The 12,453-nt window shown below is 40.2% G+C and overlaps 1 protein-coding gene and 1 long non-coding RNA gene across 2 annotated transcripts; both read right to left on the reverse strand.

Annotated features, from left to right (window-relative positions):
- Nucleotides 1-3,020: 3,020 nt before the first annotated feature.
- On the reverse strand, nt 3,021-4,978 carry LOC147522852 (uncharacterized). Its single transcript, XR_015195661.1, has 2 exons — nt 3,503-4,978; nt 3,021-3,425 (listed from the first exon to the last, which is right to left on the reverse strand). It is a non-coding gene; the product is annotated as an uncharacterized LOC147522852 (long non-coding RNA).
- A 5,022-nt stretch (nt 4,979-10,000) lies between these two features.
- Nucleotides 10,001-11,232, reverse strand: LOC147522853 (glutathione S-transferase U17-like). Its single transcript, XM_086595543.1, has 2 exons — nt 10,829-11,232; nt 10,001-10,741 (listed from the first exon to the last, which is right to left on the reverse strand). Exons 1-2 carry the CDS (start codon nt 11,147-11,149, stop codon nt 10,370-10,372), a joined length of 693 nt encoding a protein of 230 aa, XP_086451669.1. The 5' UTR covers nt 11,150-11,232; the 3' UTR covers nt 10,001-10,369.
- Nucleotides 11,233-12,453: the final 1,221 nt, after the last annotated feature.

A 12,453-nucleotide genomic window follows, 5' to 3' on the forward strand; every position in this document is an offset into this window, starting at 1 on the left:
GATCAACGCTCTAGTGGTACCATAGATTACCTGAGCATCAGATCAGGTCATCAGAGGAACTATTTAAAACCTTCATTGACAGGTACTCATGCAACAAGCATTAGCCAAAACGCATTGATGCACTGTTTAACATCAAGAAAAAGGAGGGAGAAGTGTTGAGATCCTACATGCAACGGTTCATGGAAATTTCAATCCAAATAGAGTCTTACGATGAACATATTGCTATAATAGCTTTCAAACAAGGGTTGGATGAAAACAACGCCTTATTCAGATCTCTCTCTAGGAAACCACCCTGCAATTTAGAGGAACTCCTTGACAGGGTTGAAACTCATGCAGGGTGGGAAGAAGATGTCCTGAACACACGCCAGGAAGCAAAGAAGATAAGTCGGGCAATTCCTGGGCTTCCTCGAGAAGGGAATGTAAATTCTTCCCCTCAAAAATCAAAGAGAGACCGTAATCGTAATCGCCAAATGGCCAAATCTCCATCAAAGGGACGAATGCCCAGAGGGCAATATCAAAATGTAGCTAGTAGTGCCGATGGGAAGTCACCGAAGAAGGCACGTGTGGAAGGAGCTGAAAAAGCTCTTCCCTCGATGGACATGAACTTTGCCCCTTTGAACAAAATGCCAGATGAGGTTTTGGGCTCGATAAAAAATCAGAGCTACCTCAAATGGCCAGCTCTGCTAAAGCCAGACTCCCTGGGTACTAAAGACCAAAGGACCTACTGCAAGTTCTATAAGAGTAAAGTGGTCACAAAGACCGCGAGCCCCGCAGGGACCTCGAAAAATGAACTACATGATCTGATTGAAAGGGGGTATCTGAAGCAGTTTGTGGCACACAAATAGGCAAATGTAGTACAACCTGAGGAGATCAGAACATCAGTTCAGGATCCTCCAGGTGCTAGACCGCTCAATGGTCAACTCCAGATAAATATGATTCCCGGAAAAACAAGTAAACGGAATGGACAGATCACTGAAAAGGGTGCGCGATATCAAATGCGGATTGCCAAGCAGATGAGGATCATGAACAGTGAGTTAACTACAAGAGCTCAGGATAACACGGTACACTCATAAGGATCTGCTCATCTTCTTCACCGAGGCTGACTGTTGCAGCATCCAGACCCCCATGAGGATGCACTTGTTTTGACACTTCTTATTGGGGATTATGATTTGCATCGCATATTGGTTGATCTAGGCAGTTCAGCCGATGTGCTATACTACGCCGCATTCAAAAAGATGCAAATTCCAAACTCTGAAATGGTCGCCACCAACTCCAACCTGTATGGATTCAATGGGGACAAAGCTCTGACAGTTAGAGAGATCCAACTACCCGTAGCTACTGGTCCGGTAACTCTTATCATAAACTTTGTCATAGTAAAAGCTACCCAAATCAATACCATTGAGAGTTTAGCAGAATAAAGAGAAATAGACTTGAGATTGCACATAATAAAGATAAATATGAGATTTTACGTGGTTCAACATAGTCATTGCCTACGTCCACAAGGGTTGAGTTTGATCTTTATTAATGGAGTTGTGATGATGGTGATTACAATGATTTGAGTGTGTACGGAATGAGTTTATAGTCTACTCTATTCCACTTACACCCCCCCCCAAATACACACAAAAAAAACACAGTCAACTCAAGTTGACTTTTTGTGTGTGTGCACTTAGGGAGGAGACCTTAATTTCCCCATCTAGTAAGGGGGAAATCCTAATTGGCTCATCTAGTGGGGTAACACTAGTTAACCCTACATATAAAGGCATTGGAAGCCATTAAAGAGTGTGAAAGAGAAAGTAGAGGTAGTCCCTTAGAGAGTGTGGAGAAGTCTTCTTTATAGTTGTGTGATTGATGAAGCCTTCTAGTAGCATGTCTTACAATTGTCATAGTATGTAGCAACATGTGTTGTACTTGTGAGAACAAGTAGATTATGTTGAGTGAGTTAGTGGTGATAGTGATAAGTCTTGAGGTAGAGTGAAGTGTTGTAGGCCGGATGTCCCTTACACATTCCACAAACAACGAGCAGGTTGTATGTATGCAAGTCGGATATTAGTTGTTTAGTAAAATTGTTGAACATAGGAGAGCAATGGCAATGATTTTCCACTTATATGTTAGGATCACTATGTCAAGTACCCATTTATTTGCATCTTTTAGAATGAGCAACCATTCCAACGATCTCACAGTTGAAGTTTGTCGACCAACCAATATTTTAAAGTATAACAACTTTTTTGTTCAAACATTTAGACTCATTGCAGGCACAGCGCGTGCACACTTTTGCTACTATTAATAAACCAAAGCTCTTGGTTACAAACCCTAAATTGGCATTTTATAGGCAACTAACCCTAATACAAGACCTTATGTAAAAGACTAAACAATCCGTGCGTTAATCACAAGGCCCATAACTTACTGAACTGAAATAACACAACCTAAACCTAGACCTAATGTAAAATAAGACTACTCCTACACCCAATTCGTTGCGCATCTAGGTCTTCTTCATCCAGTTCGTTGCATAACGTGTACTGCATCACCTTCAGTACTGTAATTGATAGGGTTAGAGCATCTTTAGGAGTGATATCAACCTAGCACAACAATTTGGTGTTTTTTCAACTTTAGGAGAGTCACATGTTGATGAAAACAACAAAAAAACACCAAACCAAACACCAAATCGGCCAATATTTGGTTCCAGGTTTGATGCTGTATCAAATCATTCACGCGGTTTTGCCAAAACCGCGCAGTTTTTCCAACACAACGTGGGCTTGGGCTGCTAAATGGGCTTCTATGGTGCGGTTTGCCAAAACCGCGTGGGCTTGGGCTTCTATGGGCGCGGTTTTGCCAACACCGCATGCGTTTTTTCTGAAAATTAGAACTATGGTGCATAGAACTTGAAAAATTATGAATTGTACATAGACGTTAAGAAATTAATAATTGTGCAATTGAAGAAATTAAGAATTGTGATTCAAAATTGAAAAAATTAAAGAAATTAGAAACCTATGATTATGATTATGATTATGCACTCCAAAATCTATGATTATGATGTAATCATATAATATCAAAAATGATCCAAAACCTATCATATTACATCAAATTTATTTAGCTCTCTTCTTACGCCCCTTACTACTCGATCCCTCTCCTCTCTCTATTTGGATTTTCCTAAGCTTCTCTTCTAAGTTCCTAACCTGAGAATTAAGATCTTCTCTGTCTGCACGAAGGTTAACTACCTCAGCCTGAAGTTCCTCATATCCTTGATGTTGTTGCGTGTACACCTGCTGAATATCCTCATACGCTTTTCGAGTCTCGTCATACGCACACTGGAATTACTGATATGTCTAAGAATATGCATCCTCCCTTTATTGTCTATAATGATACACGGCAGTCTTCATCCCATCAAACATACAAATCTAGTTCTCATATATTTCCCAAATCTCAGCCTGAAAATCTAAGAAAATACATTGTGAGTACATATTATATATATAATGAATAAGAAAAATAAAATAACTAAACTCACCGTGGTATACTGATCAATCTGCGGCTCTAACTCATGGCAACGAGCACGAGGCACCTCAGGAATGGAAATGTAAGTAGCCTCCCCATCAGGTCCACACACGGCAAACATCTGAGAATTACTGGCAGACACATGAGCTGGATGATATGCATTCAGAGGTTGTGGGTTGTAAATAGGCTGTGGCGGATGAGGAATACGTAGCTCATGTCTCATCCCTTCTAGGCCCACAAACTCGAAGTTGCTAGCCCGACCAATAGGGGGCAACAACAGACCCATGGAGACACGGTTCCACCATCTATAATATCGATCGCAGATCGCTTCAACAAAGAAAAGAAGACGATCCGCCAAGGACCACCACTGACATGAACTTCATGAACTTGAATTCTACCCCACGACTTTGCATCACTAACATCTGGCATGGGAACACATGGAACTCCATAACGTCCAGTCATCTGCCTCCAATATCTGTCGCCACAGTACCAAACCATATAGTCACGTGCGGCAAAAACAACTCTGTGACGTGACAACACATAAGCATGCTGCACAACTGGATCATCAAAGGCAGTAGTCAAACGCCAAGGTCTCCACTCAATAGATGACAATGATCTTATGGACGGGGTTACTTTTGAGCAGAAGTTCGCTTTTAGGATATCCCTGCTCGACGAACTCGTAATCGACGTTTTTAAGATTAAGAGCGATGCGTGGCCGCATCACAAATGGACTTGACCAATACCCCAAAATCTTGACATCATTTGCTGCCATGACAGTTAAAACAATACCTGTGCTAAAGAGAGATGTTTTTTTGAGTTCGATATATGTAATGACAGAGGGCGGGGTTTACATAGGTGAAATGTCTGGAATAAGGCTACAGGTCGTCGGTGCAAAATGTGGTAGTGAATGGTTGATTATTGACTTTATACAGTTGCGTTCAAAATAATTTTTTTTAGTAAGTTTCATTTCCCTTACTTTGGTTTACTTGTTTAGGTGTTTTAGACGTATGGAGTGACGCTCTTTGACCAAAGTGAATCTCGTTGAGTCATCGTTGAGTCATCTTGTAACCCATGTTTTTTAGGAAGTTTCATTTCCCTTACTTTGTTATTGTTGATTTTCTTGTAATCATGCATGCACCTTGCCATTCTTCATTTGTTTAATCTTTTTTTAATGTATAATTCTATATCATAAGTTCATATTTTTTAGGTGACAGTGGTTCTTGGTGGAAGCAGAGGACTACAAGTTTAAAACTTCAAATACATTCAAATATGAAGTATTCAACGACAATTCTCAAGGATCATAAGACAAAGGATTCCTTCTAAAGTTTTAATTCTTAGTGCTGCTGCCAAGTCTAGGTTTCCACTAGCTCAGGTGTTTTATGGAAGTGTAGCACAGGGTGATAAGCGTGTGTAGGGTCGGGTGGGGGGGGACTTTCATTAAGCTGATTATGTTACTTGTTCCTTATCTCATGGTCTTACTAATATTTTAATATTTGCCAGTGCCGTACGGCACAGGCACGTAAACCTGATACGCACGCCTGGCGGCCCCAACGCCAAGATCCGCCCGTGTATGGCACGGAGATACACACGCTTTTGGCCTAACGCAAGATCGGCCCCCGTACTACTCTGAGGCGGTGTTCATGATTCCAAACGAAACTTCGGAATTCCGCTCAATATTTCGGTTTTTAAAAAAACCAGAATTCCGAATATAGAGTCGAAATATTGAAGATTCCGAAATCATTCGAAATTCCGAATACAATAGGGTCGAAATTTGATGAATTTCGGTTTTTGAATTTGTCGGAATTCCGAAATCCTGAACTATGACTACAAATCACGACGCCTTTGGCGTCGACGCAAGATCCGCTTCTATGTACTCTGATCGCGACACCCGGTGCCCCATGCGCGATCGCCCCCCCTCGCATTACTCTGATACGCCGCACTTTCGGTACCCGATCGCGATTTGCCCCCGTAAAGACCGAGATCTGGCGCGCCGGCGCCTAACGCCGCGATTCGCCCCGTGATAGAAAAACTCCAACCGAAACACAACTAAAAAAACTCCAATCGAAGCCCGACAAAAAAGCCTAACCGAAGTCCACTAATAGTCCATCCGCATTTGTTGACTTCAAAAATGATACAATACTCTTGTTCTACACTATTAAACAACCCACACCTCATAAGCCCTAGGATTCGCCACCTCATAAGCTAAATCTAAAGGTTAGGGGGGTGGTGTTGGATGTCCAGCACCACCCTTCTTTGTTATATAGACTAGTATTTGCCCGCGTGCGTGACGCAAGGCCACAGTCATCGATCCGCCCCGATGCGGCCGCAGATTCGCTTGGCGGCCTCTAACGCATTAAGCCCCGTACTAAAAAAACTCTAATTGAAGCCCGACTAAAAAAACTCCAATCGAAACCCATTATAAACCCGACAAAAAAGCCCAACCGAAGTCCACTAAAAGTCAAGCCGCATTTGTTGACTTAAAAAATGATGCAACACTCTTGTTCCATACTATTAAACAACCGACGCCTCATAAGCCCTAGGATTCGCCACCTCATAAACTAGATCCAAAGGTTAGGGGGTGGTGTTGGATGTCCAGCACCACCCTTCTTTGTTATATAGATTAATAGTGGTAAATCTAGATTTTGGGAGTACTGTTTTGCACTACTAGTTTGCATTGCATCTAGAGCCCATTCAAGAATCTGGTCTTCTCTTAAGGAAACCATGTAGGCACAATCTTACCCAGGAATAATGGGCGCCTTGACGCGCATCCGCCCCCCTTACGATATAGATAAAGCGTGCCGAGCCCCGACGCAAGATCAAGCCCCTCTCCCGTCACGGCGCGGATAGATCGCGCCCCCCTCGGTACTAAAAAAACTCCAACTGAAGCCCGACTAAAAAAACTCCAATCGAAGCCCATTAGAAGCCCGACAAAAAAGCCCAACCGAAGTCCACTAAAAATCCAGCCGCATTTGTTGACTTTAAGAATACTAGAACACTCTTATTCCACACTATTAAACAACCCACACCTCATAAGCTTTAGGATTTTCCACCTCATAAGCTAGATCCAAAGGTTAGGGGGTGGTGTTGGATGTCCAGCACCACCCTTCTTTGTTATATATATAGATTAATAGTGGTAAATCCAGATTTTGGGAGTACTGTTTTTATAACACCCCGTCTTTTTATTTTATTTTACTAGTATAATAATAATAATAATAATAATAATAATAGATAAAACAAAAGATATGATAACTATCAGTTAAGGATAAAAGCCCCGTAGGTAAATAGATAAGTTTCATCCTTGTTTTTCGGTGAGATTTTAAAAACAAAAAAAAAAGGATTCTCACGTTGAGTTTTTGAGGGAAAAACACAGCGAGAGTTTTATACAGAGGAAAGAAAAAAAAAAGGTTTTACTGAAAGAAGAAAATGAAGAGTTTTTCTGTTAGCTAGCTGATAGTCGGAGCGCACTACGGGTGAGTAGATATTTTACGGTTTTTTTTTAGATTTCTCGTTTATTGTAGATTTTATGATACGAGGAAAAAGAAAATATATGATTTTTACTATTCATACTGTTCTATTCAATGTTGTATTCTATTTAGTGTTAACTGTGTTTATATGCGCGTTTATGGTTTGAAGAAAACTCTGTCTCCGAAACCTTGTCCCGACTCCTTGATAACAAGAAGGTGCTCAAACGATTTCAGGCCTACTGTAAATAGAGTGGTAGGTCGATGAATAGATTATTGGTAGTCGCGAGTTGGTGGAAGCTTATGCGCGGTTTATGGCGGCTAAAGCCCCACCGATAGAATCGTCTGTAAATTTTTGAACTGGGATATATTTTTTGTTGATTTCATGATGCTTGGTGGTTGTTGTGAATTGTTGGGCATGCATGCAATTGATGTTTGGTTTGGGTGATTGAGTGTTGGAGAGGAGTGGGGCTGTTCAAGCTCTGTAAATGCGGTAATGGAGGCGCAAACTCGAATTTGCACTGTTTAATTGTGTTGTTTGTTTTGGTGGGTTAGGCCATGGTTCTAATATGGAACTGTGTTAGTTTTGGAAGGTTGATTTCGTAGTGAGTTGGGGCTGTTGAAGCTCCGGAGAAGTATTAATGGAGTTGGATCGATTTTTATCATAGGATTGGAAATCGTGTTTTGTGGTATCATTGGGTAGGGGTTTTTACAAGGAACCAAACTGCTGGGGTGAGGGTGGCGAACGAGTGGAAGCTGGTGGTGGTTGACTGGTGGTGGAGGCGCTGGAGAGTGTGAGAGAGGAAGATGAACAGTGATTTTTTTGTTGTTGGGCTTGGGCCGAACTTCGTGGGTGGGATTGAGTGTTTTAAATTTTGAAATTTCATTTTGGACTTAAGTGTTAGACTTTGGGCCTTAGTCTTTGGGCTTTTGGGTTAGAGGAGTTTAGGTCTGGTTGACTATTGTTGACCTGGCTGGTTGACTGTTATTGACCCTTGGCAGGTTGACCAGGGTTGACTTTGACCCAGTTTGACTTTTAACTCGGATTATGATTTGGGCTATTAGGATAGGTCTAGGGCTATTAGCATGCTTAGATTTAGGTTAAGACCTTTCGATATATACGTGTGTACGTGTATTAACTACTATGTGATATTTCAGCCTTTTATGATATACAACGTTATGACACTTAGACATCCATATAATTAATAATGCGTAAACCAAAAATACATGCAACAAGATACTCCTTCATTCTCTGAAATAATATATGCAATAAAGTTCAATAATGTGTAAATAAATTACCGAACCCTTTTAGAATTCGATCTCCACGCCTCAAGTTTTGGAAATGAGTTTTATGACTGTTGATGTCATATGCTAGGTGGGCATTTACTGAATGTGCCATAAATGGCCCGTTAGCGTTATATATGGGTATTCATTAAATGTACCATGAATGACCCGGGTATTCATTAAATGTGCTATGAATGACCAGATTGTTTGGACTGCCCAAGAGAGGAACTAAGGTATTCGCCTTCCGGGTTAGTTGTATTTCTTGAGTGTACGGGAATGTAGGGTTGGGTATTTCTTGAATGTGGCGGAAATGACCCAGGGCATTCATTGAATGTGCCATGAATGACCCGTTAGTGATATGATATGTATTCCTTGAATGTGGCGGGAATGACCTAAGATATTCATTGAATGTGCCATGAATGGCCTGAGTTTTATGCCCTAAGAGGCTATGAAATATGTGTATGAAAGCCTAGAGATGGCTATGATATTGTGGTATTCGGTGGGAGAGAGGCACACAGAAATGTGTGATTTGGCAAATGTGTGGAGTGCAAATCGTGGAGTAGGTACTAAAGGGTGGGTGTATAATAAAAGTAATTGATTAATTGATAAGAGAAATTGATTTGATTATGCGAGTGTGTTTGGGCTTACATTTGAATACCTATAGGATATTTACATATGTTATATAAAATTTATAACTTTCTTTTGCAGGAGGGTATGACTTAATAATATTTTGTGCAGGGACGCGGTCCTACTCTTATACAGCATTGGATATCGGTAAGTTTTAATTCAATTACTTAGTTATTAAAACAAGTTATTATAATGAGTTAATAAGATGGAAGTCTTGCTTGGAAAGAAACTATGCCGGTTGAAATGACGGAACTACCTGTCTTCCAAGCTGAGAATGATTAAACTATGATATATTTAAAGTGTTAGTTGGATAAGTAAAGATTGGAAATGTTTATATGTGGTTAGTCTACTCATACCAAAGAAATTATATTTTTGTGACCCATGTTTGCTTTGTTTTGGTAGCGTGGGTGTGTTCTTGGGAACATAGGTGGAAGGCAAATGGAACCGCTGGCGTGTGATTTGGATTCTTGCCCAGGCAAATCCGTTAGTTCTTTTATTAGGTCCGATTCTTATTGAAAGAATGTAATAACGTAGTTTACATTTTTCAGTATGACATGAGAACATGGTAGTGAGGACTATTATTGAGAGTTTGTTTGATGTTTTGGTTAGACGGGATATAGCTTAATAAAGTGATGGTGGAAACTTCTGGGGTTTATTTATTTTCAAGTTGTTTCTTTTATGATGTGGGTTTTAGGTTTTGACATGTGTTGTATCCACCATGTCATAGCCTGAGTTTTTAGACAATTGAACCGAGTGATGTTTGAGATATTTATATTTCAAATATTCACTTTGTAATTGTTTAGAAATTCAGGTTGTAACAGTTTTGCGTTACCAGTTTGCATTGCATCTAGAGCCCATTAAAAAATCAGGTCTTCTCTTAAGGAAACCATGTAGGCACAATCTTACCCGGGAACAATGGCTATGCGCATTGCTGCCTTTCGATTCCTTTTGCTAGCCATGGATATAGAGGATCTATTTCTCTCCACCGAGTGAGGAAGTAATTAACTCTTTGGAGCAAATCAATACGAATTCCCTTTGTCGCTTTTGGGCTAGGCACAAGTCTGATGATATTTAATACGTGAGAGGATGAGCAAAGGTCAATTTTCATGTCTACCGATCACTGTAGCAACAGTAAGAGCTGGCCACACAATAATCATACATGATTTTCTTAGAATGTTCGGGAATGATAACCAAGTATGAATGAAATAACCAGCTAGAAAGATACTTCTCGTAGTAGTGTCTTTTTTCCCTACGCTATATGTTGGGTAGTAGTGTCTTTTTCATATAATGCCGTGTTCCCTACGCTATATGTTGGATAGATTTCATGCTGTTGGTATCTGCCGATTTACAAACAAAAGCACACAGATGCCAACATGTTTTTTCAAACGCACTGAACCAAATGATATTTAGAAAAAGACCTTCACGTGTTTACTCCAAACAACAACATTTGAACTCAAGAAAATTACACTAATCACAACTACTCACTCTTACACTCTCTATGATTAAAATCACTGTGGAGCAGCACTCCACTTGGCGATCAGCGTTTTAGCGAACTCCAAGAGCTTATCAGTCTCAGGAATCAAATCCTTAACGGCAGGATGAGAGCAAAACTTCTCAGACCATGCATAAAGATTGGGCGCCTTTGTTTCATCGAGTAACTCAACACCATTGAGCTTCTCGACCACCCTGACCCACGGTAAGTTGGCCCCAAGTGCTATATCAATGTACCCAACTGTATCTCCACCAAAGAAGTCCTTTCCTTTGCTAATCTTCTCAAATGCCTCTTCTAGTAATTCAATTCCTGTGGACACTCCTTCTATAGCTGTTTTCTTCTCTTCCTCAGTCTTTGCTTTAAGAGTTGCCAATAATGAGCTGAACCACTGCAAAATACAAGCAACAATAAATGATTAGATGAAAGTAAGTTTCTTTTGTAGTACAGATGGACCAACATTAGTATCATTACGTACCTTATCATCTATGTAGGCACCCCAGAACCGAGCGATGGCGCGATCATAGGCGTCGGAAGGAAGAATAGAAGCACCCGAGGTGAAGACCTCGTCAATATATTGAACAATAACGAGGGATTCACAAATAGGCTTGTCATTATGAATCATAACCGGGACCTTCTTGTGGATTGGGTTGCTTTTGAGCAGAAGCTCGCTTTTAACAACAAGGTAGTTCTGCTCAAGGTACTCATAGTCCACATTTTTCAAATTAAGAGCAATTCTTGGCCGCCAGGCAAATGGACTAGACCATGCACCCAAAACCTTCACATCACTTGCTGCCATTACACGTAGAAGTACACAAACACAACTGAAGTGATCTAGTTTTTGTTTGAAGATGTAATGAGAAGAACCGTATGGAATGGGGGTATATATAGGTGAATTTTATGTCTGTTTGAATGAGATCGAATGGATTTGCTTGGGTGACATTATCGACTTCCTAGTTTTTTTTTTGACTTCCTAGTATTGGATCTAGAAAGTTCTAATTATTTTCACAAAGTTTGATCTCTTTATTGTTATATTGACCGTTTGTTGCATTCTTTTACTTTGGTTACAAATTGGGACGTATGTCGTGACGCTTTCGATCAATCAAAGTCATCATACAAAACCTATGGCGCTCAATGAATGGGTTGGACAAATGAATTGGATGCAATTTGAATACGTAAGTGAAATAACTTGTTCTGGTCCAGGCTAGGGAACCATTTCACAGTGTAATAAATACAGTCCGACTCTAATTTCACAAAAGGAAATGGAAAGAAAGAGTCAAACCATTTCAATGGGCAAACGTCGGTCATTTCGCATGTTTGCAGAAGACTTTCAGAACGCCTCCGCAACTTCTAAATGGGCCTCCATATTTTTCACCTTTGATAACTGTTCCATTCTTACGTATATTTTAAAGGACCCCCAAGCCCAAGCCTTTAATAGAAACTGCTCCCCCACGACTTTACTTGAGTCCGTGACTTCACTTACGTTTTTTCTTGCCTAATTTCATGTGTTAGGAAGGGTTATCTTCTCATTGGAACAACCATTAATTTAGAGTTTTCGCTACTCTTTATTGCCCTCCAAAAACTGATCGTGGCCATCCAAAAAGATGACGCAGCTATGGGGCCATCCAAAAAGATGACGCAGCTATGGGTTTTAAAGCTCTATATTGGTGATGCCCTTAGAGAGGAAGAAAATAAGGTTCGAATCATATCACTAGTCCATCCCTTAAGAAAATGCATTTCTCTTAAGCTGTGTTTGGTTCACCGAATATTGTTTCATACAAAAATAAAATTCGTTGAAAATGAACTGCCGAAATTCATTTTCCATGAATGCAATTTTTGAGTATTTGGTTCATATGTAGAAACGTATTTCTGGACCAAATCAAGACAACAGTCCCATACACCTAGAGCATAGGATCAAGCCCCGAGAAGCAACCAATAATACCCATCCAAACCCCAATCTCTCATAAACAGCCTTCTTCCTCTTTTCATGGATAATACTCCTCTCTCTCTCTTCAATAAGGAAAGCAACTTCTTTTTATTTTAAAAGGAAGTTGAATTCACATAAAGAATATGTTTTCTATTTTTCTATTTTCTCAAATGAAC

The sequence above is a fragment of the Coptis chinensis genome, chromosome 1 (genome assembly GCF_015680905.1).
Source record: "Coptis chinensis isolate HL-2020 chromosome 1, ASM1568090v1, whole genome shotgun sequence".
Taxonomy (NCBI): Eukaryota; Viridiplantae; Streptophyta; class Magnoliopsida; order Ranunculales; family Ranunculaceae; genus Coptis; species Coptis chinensis.

Excerpts from the sequence above, each read along its gene's own strand:
- LOC147522853 (XM_086595543.1), bottom strand. The coding sequence starts at position 11,149 with ATGGCAGCAAGTGATGTGAAGGTTTTGGGTGCATGGTCTAGTCCATTT. Across the intron at positions 10,742-10,828 it reads GTGCCTACATAGATGATAAG|TGGTTCAGCTCATTATTGGC; the intron begins GTACGTAATGAT and ends TGTATTTTGCAG.